General features: G+C 43.7%; 2 protein-coding genes across 5 annotated transcripts in view; one reads left to right on the plus strand and one right to left on the minus strand.

The window, feature by feature from the left end:
* LOC110324938 (60S acidic ribosomal protein P2-like) overlaps positions 1-253 on the minus strand; it is a 442-nt gene extending 189 nt beyond the window's left edge. The window contains 2 exon segments of the mRNA XM_021202697.1: positions 20-81; positions 83-253. Of these exon segments, the coding sequence (XP_021058356.1) occupies positions 20-81; positions 83-253 (233 nt within the window).
* A 13,412-nt stretch (positions 254-13,665) lies between these two features.
* Cdca7l (cell division cycle associated 7 like) overlaps positions 13,666-21,150 on the plus strand; it is a 34,662-nt gene continuing 27,177 nt past the window's right edge. For all 4 annotated transcript variants that reach the window (XM_029540915.1, XM_029540916.1, XM_029540917.1 and 1 more), the window contains exon 1: positions 13,666-13,766. In XM_029540915.1, the coding sequence (XP_029396775.1) occupies positions 13,743-13,766 (24 nt within the window). In that variant the 5' untranslated portion in view covers positions 13,666-13,742. The remainder of the gene's footprint in view (positions 13,767-21,150) is intronic.

Genomic DNA, 21,150 nt, shown 5'->3' on the forward strand with positions numbered 1-21,150 from the left:
GGGGCGAGCGAGCAGCAGGGCAGAGCCAAGGCCAGCAGAAACAGCCACAGCCCCACCAGCAGGCACACTGGCCAGTTTGCGGAACACCCTCGATGACATTCTCAATGTTTTCGTTCAGCTCACTGATGACTTTGTTGAGCCGGTCATCGTCCGCCTCGATGCCCACGCTGTCTAGTATTTTCTTGATGTCTTCAGCGCTCGGAGAGGAGTTGCCCCCAAGGGCAGCCAGTAGATAAGAGGTGATGTAGCGCATGTTGACTGCAGTGAACAGACCTCACACGTGCAACCTCGGCGGAGTCCGGCAGTGAAAAAGGGCCTTTCTGTTTCTTTATTCTGAATTTCCTAAGGTTAAATGTTGAAACTTCTGCATTAACTCAACACATTTCTTCATGTTTCGTCTTTCTTTTAGCTCAACTGCTTAGGGGATTTCTTGAGCCTTTCACTGAACACTTTATTTGAGCTATTAGAATCTTGATTTCAAAGAACTCTACTTCTATTTGTGCTTTTTCTGCATAGCACCCTATTCTTAGATACGCGTGTGCTATTGAGTCATTGGTCAAGGAAGGGGGCCCAATTTTTCAGGAGGCACGGGGCTAGGATTAAGCATCAGCTAAAAGTTGTTTAAGTCATTGTTCTTGATAGCATAATTTCCTTACTTTTTGGTGTACTTTGTTTTCTGGTGTGTGTGTGTGTGTGTGTGTGTGTGTGTGTATTGCCTGCATGCATGTCGATGGCCTAAAGATATCAGGCATATCATGAAAATAAAAGTAAAATATCTGTGCCTGACATTTGCTATAAGGAAGCGAGGTAGAAACAAAAGATAATGTTTTATCAAATAAGCGACTTGCTTGCCTTGCCCCGCCCCCCACCAACTGAAGTAGCTTTGGTTCTGTTGTACACACTGCATATGTGTTACACTATTCCTGGGGAAATGTGAGCAAACACTAACCCAACCCAGGTCCAGAGCAAGCGACAGACCAGAGTGAAGCCTGCAAATAAGCAGAGGACCCAGTGAGTCTGACCAAAGTTCCTTACAGGAGCAGAAATGAATCAAAGTCAGTGCCCCACCAAGGTCCCTCCGCCCCAGCATCTCCAAAGCCTCCCTATGAATCTTGTAACCAGAGCACACCGTACAGTGTGCAGGCAGACCAACAGGCTGGAGCCTGTCTTCCAGGCAGCTCTAAGGATGCTGAGGCTGCTAGACTGGGACCACACTTGGGAAGTGCCTGGGCTAAGCCAAAGCAATCGCTCTCAGCATGTCTGCTTACCAAACAAAGTGCTCTGGAAGCTTGAAGGATGTGATTACACATCCGTGCTTGGAGTCCATGGACTGGCTGTGATCAGTGGCTCAGCCCTACTCCTGGCATCAACACGTGGTTATTTCTAGTGTTTTCGTTTGGGGCTGGGGGTTAGAGCCACGGTTGTACTTTCAGCCCCTGACCCCCCTTTTTTCCCTGCAGTTATGGCAGCTGTTAAAGGATCCTAAAGTACAGCATTTTGCATTTTTACATATAAAGTATTAACAGTTTTGTGCTTAGTTGGGAAAGTTTTAAATTTCTGTAATTAATGTCAGGGCTTAGAAGGTGACTAATACAAGGAAATTAAATTGTAACCATGCATTTATTTCGTAATTTAGTTTTTTCAGCGTTAGTACTAGTGGCATTTGTTTTATACAAGAAAGATTAAATTTAAACAAATTTATTTTTGGACCTGAATTTTAGGAAAAAGAAAGATACCAAACATTGTTGACAAGTACATGCATATCTAGAATGTAAGCTGAGCATTGCCAGTTGTACAGTAGTAGAATTTAGATGATAGAGCCTAAGCTTTGAGTATCACTTCATTTGCTCTATTCTGGATTTATCACCTACAATGTTACAACAGAGAACATTGTTAAGGTGTCCCCCCAGCTAAAATCCTGCACTCTGAAAATTCCATGATAGAAAGGAAGGTTTTGAGGGGGACTCCTGTAATCATAAGTAGCTTCATCCTGAAGACTCTGCGGTCTCCATTAAGAGGTCGCAAGGGACTTCAGGAATTGCAGAAGTGGGGCTTTGGCGGGCAGATCTCTGTACTTGTCACTGTAATATGCATAGAGATAGCAATATACTTTCTCAACTATGTGAATAAGTGTTCTAAAATATTTTTAGAAAAGATAGAGCCTGTCTACACTGAAGGCTTCCTAACACCCAAAGATGTAGCAACCATGGATAAGTATGATTTTGTGATTATGATTTAAAAATAAATACCTTTTTCAGAGTTAACAACAACAACAACAAAAGATCCTGAAAACAAATACTACCCCAGAAAAAGAAGTTTTGAGGTTTTTCATTTTTGTTTGTTTGTTTGTTTGTTTGCTTGGTTGGGGTTTTTCTTCTTCCCCCATGTCAAGGGGAGCCTAAAAATCCTTTTGAGGATAAAATATTTACAGGTTGGTCATAATTAAAATTCTATGATTGCAGAAAAAAAGGGCTATGTGCCTTTGGGGGGGGCGGTCTAGAAATGTTAGAATTTGCAAGATTAGAAGTCCTCTTCTCTCCTTGTAAACCACAGAATTACTGCTAGATGCCTGTCCAATGAACTATATGGAGAAATACAAAATTTCTATTTTTTGATCCAAGATGTTCTGCTACTGCTTACTGAAGGCTATGGGTCAGGGCTAGCAAATAACTGAGAGCAACAATGGCTGAAGGATTAGGTATCCCAGAGATTAATTTTAAGGGTTACTTATGTATACTATCCTCTCATCTAAGGATAGTGATACTTTGACTTCTTCCTTTCCAATTTGTGTCCCCTTGGTCACCTTTCGCTTTGTCACTGCTCTGGCTAGAACTTCAAGTACTGTTTTGAAGAGATAGGGAGAGAGCAGGCAGTCTTGTCTTGTCCCCAATTTTAGTGGAATTGCTTTAAGTTTCTCTCCATTTAGTTTGATGCTGGCTATTGTGTTTATGTATGCACCTTGTATACCTGATCTCTCCAAGACTTTTAACATGAAGGGGCGTTGGACTTTATCAGATGTTTTTCAGCATCCAATGAGATGATCGTGTGGTTTTTTTCCTTTCCGTGTGTTTATATGGTAGATTACATTGATGAATTTTCATATATTAAACCACCCCTGCATCCTTGGGATGAAGCCTACTTGATCACAGTGGATGATATCTCTGATGTGTTCTTGGATTTGGGTTGCAAGTATTTTATTGAGTATTTTTACATCACTACTCATACGGAAAATTGGTGTGAAATTCTCTTTCTTTGTTGAGTCTTTGTATGGTTTATGTATCAGGGTGACTGTGTCCTCATAGAATGAGTTTGGCAATGTTCCTTCTCTTTATGTTTTGTGGAATAGTTTGAGAAATATTGGTATTAGCTCTTCTTTGAAAGTTTGGTAGAATTCTACCATATGGTTATGGCCCAAAGGTTTTGTTGTTAGAAGACTTTTAATGACTTTTTATTTCCTTTGGGGTTATAGTTCAGATAGTTTACCTGGTCTTGATTTAGCTTTGGTAATTGCTATGAGTCTAGAAAATCACCCACTTTGTTTAGATTTTCCAATTTTGTGGTGTACAGGCTTTTGAAGTAAGACCTAATGATTCTTTGAATTTCCTCAGTTTCTGTTGTTATATCTCTCATTTTATTTCAGATTTTGTTAATTTAGATACTGTCTCTCTACCTTCTAGTTAGTTTTGCTAAGGGTTTTTGATTCTTTGTATTATTCTCTTGGTTTTGTTGATTCTTTGTATTATTCTTTTTTGTTTGTAATTGGTTGATTTTATCTATGAGTTGATTATTTCCTGCCATCTACTTCTGAATATGTTTACTAGAGCCTTCAGTATACTCTTAATTCACTAATATGAGAACTCTACAATTTCTTTATGAGGGCACTTAGTGCTATGAACTTTCCTCATAGCACTGCTTTCATAATGTCTTGTATGTTTGAATCTGTTATGCCTTCATTTTCATTGAATGCTAGAAGTCCTTAATTTCTTTATTTTTTCCCTGACTTGGTGATCATTGAGTAGACAGTTGTTCAGTTTCCATGAATATGTACACTTTCTATTGTTCCTATTGTTATTGAAGTCCAGCTTTTAATTCATGTTGATCTGATAAGATAGATGGGGTTATTTCAATCTTTTGTATCTGATGAGGCTTGCTCTGTGACAGATTATATGCTCAACTTTTGAGAAGGTCTACTCCAGCTTGTTTCTTGGGTCTGTTTGCTTGGAAAATCTTCTAGTCCTTTATACTGAGATAATAACTGTCTTTGTTGCTGAGATGTGTTTATTGTATACAGCAGAATAATAGATTCTGTTTATGAATCCATTCTGGTAGTCTGTGTCTTTTTACTAGGAAATTGAGTTCATTGATGCTGATAGATATTAATGACCAATCATTGTTAGTTTTGTTGTTTGTGGGGTGTGTGTGTGTGTGTGTTACTCTTCTATTGGTTTTAGTTGTATGAAATTGTTTATTTCTTGGGTTTCTTGAGTGTAGTTAGTCTCATTGGGTTGGAGTTTTTTTTCTACAATCCTCTGGAGGACAAAATTGTTTAATTTTGGCTTTGTCTTGAAATAACTTGGTTTTGCCATCTATGGCAATTTAAAGTTTTGCTGAGTATAGTAGTCCGGGCGAACATCTGTGGTCTCTTAGGGTCTACAGGATCTCTACTTACCCCTTCTAGCTTTTAGAGTCTCAGATGAGAAATCAGGTTAATCCAATTAATTATGTTACATTGCCGTTCTCTCTTGATGTTTTTAATATTCTTTCTTTGTTTTATATATTTAGTATCTTGATTATTATGTGGTGTGAGGATTCTCTTTTCTGGTCCAATCTGTTTGGTGTTCTGTAAGCCTCTTATACAGTTTTAGGCATCTGTTTCTTTAGGTTAGGGAAATTTTCTTCTATGATTTTGTTGAAGATGTTTTCTAGGCCTTTGAGCTAGGAATCTTCTCCTTCTTCTATTCCTAGGTTTGGTCTTTTCATATGTCCCAAATTTCCTAAATGTTTGGGGCCATGAACTTTTTAGATTTTGAATTTTCTTTGATTAATATATTGATTTCTTCTATTGTCTCTTCTACATCTGAGATTCTATCTTCCATCTCCTGTATTCTGTTGGTGATGCTTATGTCTGTAGTTCCTGTTCTCTTTTGTAGATTTTCCATCTCCAGAATTGCCTCAATTTGTGTTTTCTTAATTGCTTTTATTTACCTTTTCAGATTTTGGACCATTTTATTCATGTTTTTCACCTGTTTGGTTATATTTTCCTGTATTTGTTTATATTTATTTGCTTCCTCTTTTAATGCCTCTACCTGTCTGAATGTATTTTCCTTAAGAGATTTATTCATGTCTGTTGTGGGAAATAATAAAAAGAATGGCAAGCTTCCCACACTATATCCCGCTATTCTCTGGTCCAGCGGGCTGGTTGGCTATGCACTGGTGGCAATGGCCAGCTTGTTCTTATCTCAAACCACCTTGTAAAGGAAAATGCGACACCAACATAGTTCAGAAACAATGGTAACTCAATCTCTGGGTGCAACAACTAGAGTCCTAATCTTGTAAGCCATATAAAATCTAAATCCTACAGTGGCAAGTCCTGGTGGATCCACCATTGAAACTGGGAAAAACTAGCAGCTACATTTTGTCCATATGCTATCCCAGTTCAACAAGCCCCTAACTCTCCCCTGCTTCCTCTCATTATCCGTCCAATCCGGAAGTCCTGCCTACTCCCCAGTGATTGATTACTTTATTCATTAGGGGATGGTTCTCAAGGAGTCACCTGAGTATGTGACTCATTCCTTGTCACAGATAACCCCTCTTGGGAAAGTAGAATTAACAACAAATTATAACAACACCAAGGCTATCTACAATACATGTGCCCTTTAAAGGCCTCTATAATCTTTATAAGATTGGATTTGAGATCCTCTTCTTGTGCTTCAGTTTCATTAGGATATCCAGGGTTTGTTGTATCAGTATAGCTGGGCTCTGGTGGTACCATATTACCCTGGGTCTTGTTGATTGTATTCTTACTCTGTCATTTAGGCATCTGGTTTTCCCTGGTGTTGGCTAGATGATCCTGGTGGCAGCAGGACTTCTGGGGAAGGAGTGTATGTGTGAGAGGTGTGGACCAGACAGTGGAGGTCAGGTTACCTGTTTCTGCTGGCTGCATCTCAGAAAGACCCCACTGGTAAGGAATTGGTGGGGCAATGTTCCAAGTTGGTAGTTCTTGGAGTCTCCTTGGGCTTCCATGGGGGTAGTAGGAGACTCTTGGCATCCCACAAGGGTCCTCAGGACATAAGAGCAGACCAGGGATAGATAATGAAGCTCAGGGGACCACATGCAACTCACCTCTGTAGGCTATATCCCATACATACTGACTGGGATGGCAAGTGGATCCAACTGGGATGGAATTGGTGGAGCAGGACTCCAAACTGGTTAGTTTTGGTGCCCTAGTAGGTTATCATAGGAAAGCAAAATGCTCTTGGGGTCCCACAAGACTCCTCCAGACTGAGGAGTGAGCCAAGAGCTAGACAATGAGACTCCAGGAACCGTGCACAGCTCACCTCTGCCTTTTATGATGTTCTTTAGGAATTATTTACTATATCTGTTTTTTGATATTTTATAATACTATTAAAAAGGCTACCCAAGAGTTTGTTTGCAAGTATTTCCCTGGGTTTCAGTTTGTTCTGGTTATTTTGGAAAGAGCTTTCCTTCTTCCTTGTAGAACCTACTGCTCCCCTCTTGATCACTCTACCAATAGTTAGCAGAACAAAGTAATATCCCAAGGTGATGGGGATTTTTAATCAGAAAACACCCATAATTTTTAAATACTACGTACTATAGATGTTTTGTTGGTACCACTAATTATAAATGGATCTTAACTATTTTCCTTTGTAACATATGTTTATAGATAAGAATTATTGAATAATTGATTAGTATTATTGTTTCAGATTGCATTAATTGTTTAAAGTTCACAAAGTATCTCTCTAAGGGGTTCCAAATACTTGCCAACTATGTTGCTTTTATTTTATTTATTTATTTATTTATTTATTTGACAATGTTTTTCTGTGTTGCCTTGACTGTCCTAGAAATCAGTACATAGACCAGTCTGAACTAGAATCAGAGATCTCCCTGCCTCTGCCCCCTGGGTGCTAAGATTAAAGGTGTGCACCACCATGTCTGGCTATCACCACATGTATTTTCATAGCGCTATTTTTTTCAAGTAAGACATTGCTTTTGAACATTCCATCCATGTATGTAACACGTTTTTTATCCATTTCCTATTGCCTTCTCTTGTGCTCTTCCCCCTTGGGCTAAACCCCTTCTCTTTTCCAACTAGTCCCTGCTCTGTTCTCTCATCTTTCTCATTCTGTTTGTTTTCATGGCCCAGAGTTAAATTAAAGTTGCTTGTATGAGTGTGGGTTGGGAGACAGATAGTCACTAGATCCAAGCAAAACTTGTCAGGGGCTACACAATTAAACACCATGTCTCCCCCTCCCCTAGCAATCATTAATTGCCAATAGCAACTTCAGGAGGGGTGGGAGCCTCATGAAGCCCATCCCACTTATGACAAAATGTTAACAGACCCGTCACAGCTGCTGTGAGTTCATGAGTGCCATGGCCGTGTATCTAGGAGATGATTCCACAGTACTCCTCTGCATCCTCATTTCTACATCCTCTCTGTCTTAGGTGATGTTCTTTGAGCCTTGGAGAGCCCTCTATGACTTCTTCTTGTGGTAAGGTAAACATTTACAAGATAGAGCATTAATGATAGATGGAAGTAAGGATTCCACCCAAGTCTAGTTTGGTGAACAAATGAGCTTATTTGCTTTACTTCAAAGAGCATGGATGATTGTGGAACCGTGACTGGCAGCCTGTTTTCTGGTTAAGCTAGGTTTAAACCTCAGAGACCCAGCAGGTGTTCCTGCAAGGGATGGAAGGTGTTTGCTTACCATGCTCCTAGACACCAGCTCCTGACGCGAGGCCTCTGCTCTCCATAATTCTGTAGCCATCAGTCACATAGAGCAATGCCCCAAATTCTGTCTGGACTTTACCCCCATAGTTGCCTGGCAACAGCCAGGTAGTCCTGGCCCACTGTAAAAGGGGCTGCTTGTTCCCTTATACCTCTTCTTACTCTTGCCTCTCTTGTCCTCTTGGTCCCCCTCTCTTCATTCCTCCCCCCCCCTTCATGTGGCCATGGCCAGTCTCTACTTCTCTACTGTCTCCCTCTCTCTGCCTTTCTCTGCCTCTACTACCCTCTTAGCTCACCTTCCCAGACACTCTACCCTGCTAAAGGTGTTTAACCTCAGACCTGCCCTAAGAAAGTGGGGTAAGGTTTCACTCATCACTACTCTCTGCCGTGACAATAAATGCCTTAAAAGCATTGACTGCCTCTTCTCATCAGGACCGGCCATGGGGAACAATGGAGCAGGTCTTCCTCTAAAGAGCTGCATGCCTAATCTCACACAGGACTCCTCTCTGCTATTTCAGCCACAATCTCCACCAAGCCAAGCTGACCTAGCAAGCCTAGGACACTCTCATCCCTGCAAGAACCAGCCGGAGCCCTCCTTCCCCCTCTTTTCCCTTTGGCCAGAGCCAACCCTGTGGGTCCCTACTCTGTTCTCAGTTCTTCCACAACATTGAGCAGCGTCTTTGATGTCCAATAGCTAGAACCTGCTGTCCCTGCTGTCCCTGGACTCTGTGTAGCCGGGGTACCCATGAGCTGGCTCTCAACAGTTCCCCGGGGACTTCAAGCTGTGCCTTCCCATCCTGGAGCAGGGTCCTGCGGCTTCAGTGATGGCAGTGACAGCAGTAGGGCGTGCACAGTCAAACTTCCTGCGTCCTGCTTCGCCCAGTGGCCTGAGCCTCTGGGCCAGATGTGGGACACCATTTTGACCCACAGATGATCACAAAACAGCCGTGCCACCAAGAAGTCTCACTTTGCTTGGATGGTGATGTCATCATAGCTGCAGATGGACTTAGAAGTCATCATTCTGTGAACCTACCAAGCCTATAAGACTATATGCAACTTGAAAAGATTTATACACAGCCAGGAGGGTGGTGCAGGAAAGAGTGGCTTGAACCTCAGGTAAGGGTCTAATAACCCTCCCCACCTGCTTCTTCTATACGGGAACATTAACAGGCTCAATCTTGGACAAAGACCACTCAGGAACAAGCTGTCAGACCTGGAGGGGAGGGACAGTGTCAAGCCAATCAATAGTATTCTTGTTCAGGCCATGGTTCATTTACCCTTCCTGCCAGGGCAGTGCCTGAGAAGCAGGCACTGAGCCACTGAAGTTAGAAAGGCCCCACGTGACACTTTGCTCCCAGGAGTCTGGATTTGCTTCTGGACACGGCTGCAATGTGTGGTCCTTTTGTGTGTTTGTGGACACGGCTGCAATGTGTGGTCGTTTTGTGTGTTTGTGGATTTGCTTCTGGACACGGCTGCAATGCGTGGTCCTTCTGGATTTGCTTCTGGACATGGCTGCAATGTGTGGTCCTTTTGTGTGTTTGTGCATTTGCTTCTGGACATGGCTGCAATGCGTGGTCCTTTTGTGTGTTTGTGGATGCTGTTATGATCTCCTCTTGGAAACATCTCACTGCTGCAATCTATGACTGCCTCCATCATACTATCCTTTCTGATATCATCTCATCATTGATTGTTGCTAGGGGCTGTCAGGTACAGCCGCGAGTGACTATGACTGACTGGATTAACCGAGAGTGACTATGACTGTATTAACGTTTTCATTTGTTTTGATTTTTGCATTGGTTAGGGTTCTGCCTGGGGATGTCATGCTCAGTTCTATGCTCCTTTCTCAGACTCCCAAGCTTGAGTGCCCGGTGATTCTTGCAAAGCTTCAGACTTCCCTAAGCTTTCATCCTTGACTCCCCCAGCATCCCAACCACCACAGGCACTGAAGTTTTACTCTGATATGGGATTTTATGAAGTCAGTATACACAGAGCATTGGGTTACTAATTATACCGATATCCATCTCCCATATTATTTACAGTTTTTTTTCTCTTAACCAGAATATACCAAAGCTCTAACATTACATCAACATTCTCTTGTTATGCCCAGTGAGGAGGATGGGGCACCTACTTGAGAAACTTTTTATGTAAAAGGCACCGAGTCATTGTTAGGTTGTACACTGCTTCAGAAGACTCATTTCTGGGTGGACGGTACTGCCACAAGTTGGAGATCTCACATTCAACATCTCACACCTCACACTTAGCGTTGTCGCCCTTTCCTATGTTAGATATTGTCTAGTCACAAGGAGTTGGAAGTTTCAAGAAACTGATAAGAGATAGCGAGCACTCGGGTGCTATCCTCTTTGGCTGCCGTTTTATGGATTCATGATCAATATGAATGTTCTGAGGAGAACTGGGCTATTTCCCTGGTGGCCTCGAGCACTCTCTGCCAGAGGTGGATTCTTTGCTGAATTTGCAAGGGCAGCAAGCTGTTGTCCTACTCTGTTAACAGGGTAGACTGTTGGGTCACTGTTTCTGGGATGATGGGGAAAAAAATGAGCCTTCACTTCAGAGAAGATACTAAAAAAACTAAAGGAAATTATTCCACCCAGATCTGGCTTGGTGAGCCAAGTTGACTGGGGTCACTTAAGAAGTATGGATGAGGGTTTTCCTACAGGATCCTGGGGGTCACAAAGGCAGCTACATATCTGAAGAGCCCAGCCCAGTAATGATGCATCCCCGGAGTTCCATGTAGCTTGCAGGCAGCTCTGATGTCCATTCTCTTCTTCCTTGAACTTATTGTTGAACCTTGGGGAAGAGTGTAAAAATCTTCTAGCTTTCTGAGCACCTTGGCCCTTGTAAGTTCCTTTAGCTTCTTGAGCTTAGGACTGTCCCACCCCATTCTAGGAGGGAGTGCTTCGGTTGGAGAAAGTGGCTACACAGTACCCAGTGTATAATATGTAAATACTAAGCTTAAGGAACCTGATTCAGGATGTGGTGGGGTCCTTTTACACAGTAAACACTGTGGACTGGGCTAGCTTCTCTAATGGTCTGGCTGGGCCCATGAATCAGACTGACATAAGGCAGATAACAGGAGTAAACCACCCAAATTTATATCATAAAAATTCAGCAGATGAAGTAAAAGATTTCCATATTGCATTGGGCATTGTCAAAAAAAGTAAAAGTTTGATAAGAAGAAGGTCCTTGCTAGGCTAGTTAATTGAGTTCCGTGGGTACAAAGATAAGAGTTCATTGGGCTAAGCTTGCTTGGGCCAGATTTCCCTTAACTTTAGTTTCCTGTCCTTGTGAAGAGCCTTGCTTTCCTTTCATGTGGGGAGGTATAGCTCACAAGGGAACAGCATCTCTCCCCCATAAGTTCAGGGAAGGGGCAGCAGATCTTCTTGCATCTGCTGTTTGTGAAGTACCTCTGAAGTCTTCAGTGCAGCAGGTGGTGTGTTGACTGAGGCGTGTTCTTAGGCCAAGGTTCACATCTCATCCATTCAGAGAACTATAGACAGTTTCTTATTCTCTTAAGGAAACGTTTGTAGTGGATTACTCTTTATTTTATGTGCCTGGATGTTTTACCTGCGCACACACACACACACACACACACACACACACACACGCACACACAAAACCTGCATGAAGTGTCAGCAGAGGCCAGAACAGGACACTGAATCCTGTGGTGGTTTGAATAAGAATGGTCCCCACAGAACCAATCAAACAGCAGAACTTAACCTGGCAGTTTGTTTATAATATATAACCCAGGTCTGCCTATGCAGGGATGGCATGGGCCTGTCTCACAGACATGGATGGTCACAGGGTCCTGTTGAAAGCGATTTCTTATTTGAGATTTCCTCTTCCTAGATCTAATTACGTTTGTGTCAAGCTGACAGGAAGTAGCCAGCATAGGCTGAATAATGAAAGTGGGAAGGTCCAGTGGTCTGAGTAGGTTCCTGATGATAGCTAGGTTCCGAATGCTTTGCTACTTCAAATCAATGCTCCCTTTACAACAGGGATTTGCTATAGTCTACAGTAGAAATAATAATAGAAATAACTGCAAACACAGCCCTTAGATCACAGGAAGACAATTATCTTAGACTAAAACTAGCTTTGATGAATACATTTTTACTGTTCTTCCTGGCAACCTAAGGAAACAAAAGAAGAAAGGGAGAAAGAATGTTGGGTCTACTCTAGAAGCATGAAAATGTTTTCTGGTTTGGTGGGATGCTGCTGTCGAGGGGTATCTGGATGAATGTTGAGAGAATTCTAGGAACTACTACATATGAAGCAGTCACAATAATAATACCCATTATCCGGGAGAAGTAAAACACTTTTTCTTTTCTTCTGTTTTCATGTAGGGTTTCAAATCCAGAATCCTCGTGCCCCTGCCTCCACAGAGCTGGGATTACAGGCAACTAAGCCAGGCCATGTGAATTTCTAAAGTTAGACACTGTTTTCTTAGCTTCATTCCCCAACACTGGCAACATGTTGCTCAACTAAGAAAGCAAGACACCTCTTTCCTTGACATTGCCTCCTGAAGCCTGAGAGAACATTCTGGCAACTTCAACTGTCCATTCAGCAACAACAGAAGGATGAGCACTGGATCCAAGGAGCTGAGACTGGCTGCATGAAATTCTGCTCAGGCAAGCTGTTACTGTATCACCTCATGACCCCAACCTGTGCTAAACCTTTCCACATGTCATTTTTCAGCCCCTCAGGCTTGCTTTGGGCCTCCCACTGTCTCCACTCATTAAATGCCTCAGGCTTCTGACTCAAGCTCTAAGTCTTTGATGCCTCCAGCCCACTCCATGCCATTAGACTACCATTCCCCACCCCGCTCATGGCATCTAACTTGTTCCAAGTTTACGTGTCCATGCACTTTCATTATTAATTTATCATTTTTAATCAGTGGTAGGAACTAGGTTACTAATCATTTCAATTATCCATCAAATTAGTGATGGTAACATAATTATCATCATCATGAGACTTGCATTATCACTTTGGTTATTCGTATTATCCTGGGGGTAATGGCTCCCAGTCCATAAAGTTCAACCTAGTAGATACTGGGTTTTTGTTTATTCCTGAGTCAGGAGGCCTATCCCAGCATTTCCGTGGTGAGTAGGTGCTAGTGACTAGCAGCTAGGCACTACTGGGGAGCTCTGGCTAGAACAAAGGTCTTGCTTGTAGTGTGTGGTGTGCAGGGTGCTGCATCGCCCTCTGCCCAGTGTTAGAAAACTTGGGTGATTGGTTTTTGTAGTGAATTGGGCAGCCACTTTTTCGGAGGCGCACAGACCACGCCCCTTCCCAACAACAAAGCAAAGCCAGCTCTGCGGCCTCTACCAAACACTCCTGGAACTCAGGCCATGAGCACACGTAGGTGTGCGCTGCGGAGTTTGAGCGGGCCAGGTACCCGGAGCTCAGAGGCGCGTGCAGACCCAGCTTGAGTCTCCCGCGCGAACCGGAGCGGACGGCTCCACCGCGGACCTGCGCGGTAGGGGGAAGCCCGCGCAACCAAACACGCCGGCCAATGCGGGTCGCGCGCTCCCTTTGCGCGCTCCCGCGCCGGCCTTAAGGCTTGGACCGCAGGTGGAGAGGCCCGGGTGCGGGCGCGTGGCCCGAGGCTGTGCGAGGTTGCGCGGTGCACGAGGAACCGCGCTGTCCCCCCATCTGAACTCAGTGCGCTGTTCCGCGGCAAACTCCGCGCGCTGCGTGCTCGGGGCCGCGCCAGCCCGGGTGGCCGCGTGCAGGGCGCAGGGAAGTGAGCCCAGCAGGGAAGATGGAGCTGGCCACGCGCTCCCAGGTGAGGGTTTCCCCCAGCCCCGGTCCCGGCCGCTTTCTGCATGCCCCGCCCTGCCCTGCCCTGCCGGGTTGGTCCACGCGAAGGGCCGGGTGCTGGGAACTTAAGTCCTGTAGGTGTGCGCGTGGCACCCCGCCGTACCACCTCGGGTCTGCAGGTTTGGCCCCTACAGCCGGGGCTCAGGTGGGGACGCCTATTCTGGAGCGGCAGGCCGGGAGATACGGGGCGCTGTGCCCCGAGACCTGGGGGAGGGGCGCGCGCGGGAAGGCAGCGTGCAATTTCCCTCCAACCCCCTTCCTCTCCGGAACTGGCACCAGAGAGGTCAGGAAGATTAAGAAAAAAGCAATTAAAAAGAAAAGAAAAGAAATCTCGAGACTCACACTATTCCAATCTTTTATTGAGTTGCTATAAGTTTTATTCTAGAACTTTCATAAATTTACTACTTGGGGCAAATGGTAAGTAACATCTTTAGGCCAAGTTAACAAACAACTTCAAGATTGCAAATCTTATGCAAAGGGCAAAACCATTATGCATTATGGGCCCAATTTAAGTTTTGAAACTTTACTAACACTTGAGAATAAGTCTTCCAAAGGGTCATGTCGGGATTGTGATTTCTGTTAGTTTACAGTCTCAAGGTTTTTCTCTACATAAAAATATCTCTCTGTAAAAAACGACAACCACAAGACACCTAAACAGACACACACTTTTTTTATGTAGTGGTAAGCAAATCATTTTTAAAAGTGAACGAAGAAAAACTTTGAAAAGAGAAGGAATGGCCAGCCCCCTGCTTGTGGTGTGAGGGATGTTTTACATGAATGTAGCCTTTCTTGAACTGCTTCTGCCCACACCTCCCACAGGTGGACTCTGAGGCTGGTGGAGCAGCACCCAGGCTTTACCAGACCTGGCCTGCCCAGGCCTGGCACTTACCTTTGTGCTGGCAAATTGAAGAACTAACTAGCTGGCTAGTTACCAGTGGCCACTTTGTCCAGTTAGTGACTGCTGAGAATGTCCTTCTGAAAGTGGAGGTTTGTGAGGAAGTATTTCAAAAAGTTTCTCCAGTGAAGGGAGACAAGAAAAACAGTACTGAGCCAGACTCAGGCTTTGGGGTTTTTGTTGTTGTTTTTGTTTTGCTTTTGCACGTGGCTAGCCTATGCGTCTCCAGGAAGTAACAAAACACCTTAGGAAAGGAAAAGCGAAATTGCTTTGTTTTTCGAGACAGTCTCATTCATCTCAGAGTGGTCTCTACTTTCTGTAGAGCAGATTACTTAGATCTTGCCTCTACTTCGAGTGTCAGGATTCTTTCTGTGTTTGGATGTGGTGGGGGTGAACCCTGGGCCTCCTGCATGCCAGGCAAAGTCTGCAAACTGGGCTGCAGCTCCAGCCTGGTGGAAAGAGACAGGAGCTTTCATAGTTCCTCAGAAAATGTAGCTCACTGTATCATTTCCAAACCCTGTCATTTTACTGGAAAGTTCTTTGCAACTTTAATCCCTGTATTCAGGGTATTTGAAAATTCAGGATGTCTAACTATGTAGCTAGACGTGAACATTTTATTGTTACACGGTGAGGCTTGTGAAATAATAAACTATTTACTGTGTGGGGGTAATCTACAAATTACATCCTACCCATTACATAACAATTAGGGCAGATTACTATGTATAAGATAAATACACACACCTATAAAGACTTCTTAATTGGTAGCACAAGTTAAGATACTTTTTTTTTTTTTTTTCTTCTGGAAATGTTCCTGTTTGTAAGCTCCTCATAGTTTAAAAGTGAGCAGATTACAGTCCTCTTCATTGAAGTGGTCTGTGAGTGGTTCTGTGGGGTGGCAGGTGAGTGCAGATGAGAAGACTGTTAAACAGAAAGATGCTAAATTTTGCAGCCTTCCAGTCCCTAGCCTTATGAATAGTCGAGTAACCAGATGGGCGCCCTAGGCAGCTTGGCTGCACACCCACAGTGTGCAGCGGGCAGCACACTGTCCTCTCACACAAACAGTAAACATAATTCCACCCTTTGGAAAGCACAACACTCCCAGGATGTTCCTGCAAAGCAGCAGCAGCAGCAGCAGCACAGGAGGAGGTTTCTGAGCAATACCTGAGCCAGGGAGACACCCACATGCATTCCAAACCACTTGCAAGCCTGCTTTTCTGCCAGGTGTGGGTGGGATTTGATGTCTGACAGTGATCTCCACCCTCAGGGGGTTATTTAAGTCCCTTTTCCCCTTTTTAAAAATTTATTTTTATTTATACATGGTCTCTCTGTGTAGCCCTGACTGTCTGGAATAGACCCATATTTAAAAGGCCAGTAGCTCATAAGCCTGACCCATGCATAGTGGGGCAGAATTCTAAGAAGTGCACACCATCACAGATGTTATCACAGGGATTTGATTTGATCATGACAGAAAACAAGGAGTCAATTCCAGTTCCAGTTAAGCCAACTTTTTCAGTGTTAGAGTGCATTAATGAAAAATACCTGTGCAGCTGAACCGCCCGCACACTGTTAAAAGTCAACGGCTCAGGAGAGTTAACCCTTTACTCCCCAACCCTTCAGGGGTTTTGTTTCCAATATCTGGATTTAGCTTTGGTGGGGATTGATATGAATTGGTAGGATTTTTAATTTTCCTTTAAGAAGTAGTATCTGGGAATGTTTGAAACTGAGTGGATGTGGGTAAATAGCCAAGGTTAGCCCTCAGAAAAGATTGTCTTCCATAGTAGTGAATGCTAGCCCTTACCCCCTTAATGCCTTTGCACCTCACTGCAAAACTTGCATTGCGTCTGCAATAAATATTTCCTGCCTCTTCTCCTTCATAGCCGTTGGACGATTTATCCAACGGCTATTATAAGTTTATGTATCAGGCATTGCTATATTGGAAGATTGAACACCAGGATACTGTTTTCCCCACCATCTCTATTACTGAGTCCCTGGACCTCTTCCTATCTCCTGTTGCTGCAGTCCAGAAAGCCCCTCAGGGCTATCCTTCAGTCACTTTATTTTCTCAGACATACTGTGCCAGGTCCCTAAAGTGAGAGGTTAATTTCTCCCTGCAGTTCTGTGAAGTAGGTTGGTTCCACCAGCTGGGATCGTGTCTCCAAAACCACTGTCTGGGCCTTGCTATTGGGGCCAGGATGATCTATGACATGAAGAGGCTAGAAATCTTTGCTTATGTTGTGGTGTCACCTGGGTCAAGGATAGGCTAATGTAACATCAAAACACGGGTCAAGGATACAGGGATGTTGTAACAAGATAAAGTGACCATGGGGGGCTGTGCGGATTTCCTCAGTCCTGAACCAGAGCAGCTTGGCACTGTCGGGGATCTGAGGGGTGTGAGCTCTGACAGGTACAAGCACCTCCTTTGTCTGACTTTTTTTGGGGGGGGGCATCTCACCAGGTTATATTTTGTCAGTGTTGGTTTGGGAATACACGATCCACACAGCTTTTACATAGGAACATTTGCATAGTTTTAATACCATGTACGTGATACAGTAAATTAAGCATATCTTGAAGGCCCTGAGTTCTGCCTACCCTACTCTCTGGGCCTCATTTTCTGGAGTTTCCATTCTCTCAGTAAACCCATACTCACCTGATTGGTATTTTAACCCTGCTTCTTTCTGTAGTACTATCAGTCCTGGGTTTCTGAAGAGCTCAGAGACTTTTAGTTTCAAAGGCTGGATATATGTGGTATTACATGTGCATTTTATGTATTTTCTGCTGACAAAAAAAAAAAAAAAACCCAAACTTTTATTAAAGAAACTTTGCAATTCGTGTTTCCAAGTCGGTACAGTGTGTGCCTTGCGGCTTGTGTTCGTGTCTCACTTAAACGTTGTATTAAGTGCATTTTGGGTGATTAAATGTATATGCCTGTTGTATGTCCCCAGGAGACAACACTCATGCAACGTGTGGTGACCCCATTTGTTGTTTCTTCAAATTCCATGTATGCCAGAAAATTGGCATTAGAGCAACCACATGAGTCAACTAAATTATGGGATGGATGTGCTTGATTCTCAGTCTGTAGGATCCTTTGGCAGACATACCCCATTGTCCTGTGTTTGCTGAAGGAAAGCAGTTTTTGCTGATCATCCAAGACTCCTGAAAACTCTGCTGTAATAGTGACTCATGCTATCCAGAATGTAATAGCCTCCAGTGACATGTTGGATAAGTGGTTAGTTGTCCTAGAGATCTAACCGTTTCGTGCAGGTGGACCACAGTGCTATGAGAGGCTGCCAGGGAGTCTGCTAGGTGATCCAGGTGTTGCTTCTTTCAATAATAATCTTCCTTATAGTTTTTTTTTTAAATGTATTTTTCTTTGAAGTTGGATATCTAGATGACAAACATAAAACTGCCCATTTTTATAAGGAGGTTTTGAAGAGATCGAAAATCAGGTATTTCTGTGCTGTTTGCAACGAGTGAGTGTGGTCTGTAAAACCACACCAAGATTCGTGTAACAATATTCACCTTTTGGTTGTGAGTTGCTTCAATAAACTTTAAGAAATAGTCATAGCGTCTCTGAGGCCTGCACTTGGGCCGGCTGGGGTTGCCGGGTGTGGGAATGAAGTCTCTGGAGTTGTGTTCCCTGCAGATTATATCAGTTTTCTCCTGGAATGGTCTCCCTAGTCCACCCTAAGAGGCAGTATGTTTGTCCTACCCTGCAACTGGAAGCCTTTCCTTCAAGAGGATGCAGAAGGAGAGCACCTTGCGTGTTGGGCCTGTTGGCCTCAGTTTTGAAGTGGTCTCAGCCCCTGCTGGAGACATCCAGTCACTATTATGAGGGCCTCAAAGTTACCCTCAGGGTAGTGACAGCTAACCCCACAATCCAGCTCATGGAGCTAGGGGGTGGGGACGCTCACCCGAAGCACGAGGTGAGTATTTGTCAAACTGAAAAGAAAAAGGGGGTTGAGGGCTGAGCGGAGTGGTTGGATATGTGAATGGCTGGGTAGGTTATGGCTGGTTGGATATATGAGTGACTGCATGGATTGTGACTGGTTGGATATATGAATGGATGCATGGGCTATGGCTGGTTGGATATGTGAATGGATGCATGGGTTATGGCTGGTTGGATATGTGAATGGATGCATGGGCTATGGCTGGTTGGATATGTGAATGGATGCATCATGGGTTATGGTTGGTTGGATATGTGAATGGTTGGTGGGTTTTGGCTGGTGGATATTCCTAGCAACCTTAGGTGTTTCTGTTGAGCTAATGTAGTTCCAGTTCATGCCTGTCCCAGGCTTCAGGGCATCAGCCCTCACACTGAAGCTTTCTTATAAACCTCCAGGTTTCACTTTCAAAGCTTTGTCTATTTTGCAGTTTATCCCAGGATGTGCGTGTTTAAGTGTATGCATGTGTTTGTAATTTTTAATTTGAAAGCACATTTCTGGGAATACGTTCTTCCTGTTGTATACTGTCTGTGGTGCTGATGTAGAATTGCTGTGTGTAAAATTCTGGTGTCATTTGCAATGAACCCTGAAAGAGGAAAGGTCAGCTTGTAGGTCATGGCAGTGTGGACTGCCTGTAATCCTAGAAGTGGAGAAACTGAGGCAGAAGGACCAGTAATTCCTCTCTAACATGCTCCCCACCTCTAAAAAAAAAAGGAAAAAAAGATAGTTCCATCCCATTTCCCTTCTTCACAGTTCACTTTTCCTGAAACCTTCTCAACCAAAGGACATTAAATAGAGAGGAAATCAGACTTTGCCTGATCCTGAAATCCCTAAGGATTTTTAATGCAAAATATCTAGTGTTCTTATTTTGGTTTAAAAGGGAGAATTAAGAAGAAATAATGTGTTTAGTATGTTTAATAATGTTATTCTTTTTTTTCCCTCCTAGCAACTGACCCAGACATTTTTGAAGGTGGGCTTTTGGTTTTTTTTTGGTTTTTTTTTTGTTGTTGTTCTTTTAATTTGTTTGTTTTTGTTATTGTTGTTTTAAAGCAAGGTAGTTAGTTACCTCTTAGTTTCCTTCTTCCTCTATGGCAGAGCCCTTTGCCTGACTGTAGAACCGGCTCCTGTTGCCCACACTACAAGCTGCGGGCTCTTAGCAAGAGAGGGTCTGTGTCCCGATGACCTTTCCTTGAACTGAGTGGTTGTCATCAGGGTTTTAGTGAGTGTGCCATTCATTCAGGCACAATGCCTAGAGCCTGGTGTAGTCAGCTGCCCGCATGCTACTCCAGAGGTGACTGGGCTCACTTTGTTTAGTGACATTGTCCTGAGTAGGGTGCAAGTATGTCGTGAGATTCACTCGGAATGGCTTTCTGCAGCCCAGCAGTTTGAAGAGCTGGCCCAAGCTGTTCCCTTTAGTGGGCCTGGGACAATGGTGGTGATCCCGCCACAGACGGCATCTGGCGAGTGTGTAGGCAGCAGTAGATATAGACCAGACTGCTGCTTATGGAAGGCTTCCTGATCCCTGCTGTGGCATGCCACCTTCTCTGGAACTTCTAGACCTAATTTCTATGTATCAGACCACATTAACATCTTCTAACAATGGCCTCTCACCCTGACACATACGACCCTGTTTACCATTCTTGTTGGCTACATGAACCTGGGAGGGTGGGGCCTAAAAGTTGGGCACACTGAAGTCTCATGAAATAGCCAGCTTTATTCAGAACATTATACAGTGTATACTCGGAGGGTTAAAAGAAATTGCATGAGTAAGGTGTTCGATCACAAGGGCAAGCCAAAAAATAAAAAAATAAAATAAAAAAAAAACCCTTTATATAGAGACATAGCCATAACAACAGCTGAAGTAAATTCACTCCTATCCAATACTGGTGGGAGAAGCACAAAATCACATTCCAAGAACAGTTCCGTGTTTTGAAGAAATTCAGGTCACAAGACTCTTGTCTTGTTCAATTCTTGGGGTTTTCTCACAAGCACCCAGAGTTCTCACATGACTGCATTCTTGTGCCATATTCCAACATGACGACTTCTTTGTTATTTTTCATATCTCAACACATTTCCCAGTACATTGTAGATGCTTAATAAGCAGGTGATGACCGGCTGTCTGACGTGTGTATAATGCCTTATATTTCCAGAATGCCTGCCTTTCCATTCCAGTGTGGAAGGCACCAGGCCTCAGCTCTACTGTTTAGGGCTTTTTCCTTCTGGGTGAACAGGATTCTGCTTTGCTGACTCTTCAGGCAAAGGATATTTACTTTGCCTCTGGTAGTGAACTATGAGACAAAGCATCATGTGTCCCTCTAGGAGGGATTCTTTAAATGCCATCATGTGATCGTGGTACCTCATCCCTCCACCCTGGCACCTGCAGGCCTTGTCGGGTGATCTGGTGTTACAGGACCTACGACAGAGCCTCTGACTGGCTGGTGATGAATGAGAAACCATTTTTGTTGTAAGCCTCTGGTAGAGGTGTGAGTGTGTTTGATGTTCTGATGTTTTTC

Source organism: Mus pahari, chromosome 7, assembly GCF_900095145.1.
Source record: "Mus pahari chromosome 7, PAHARI_EIJ_v1.1, whole genome shotgun sequence".
Classification (NCBI taxonomy): domain Eukaryota; kingdom Metazoa; phylum Chordata; class Mammalia; order Rodentia; family Muridae; genus Mus; species Mus pahari.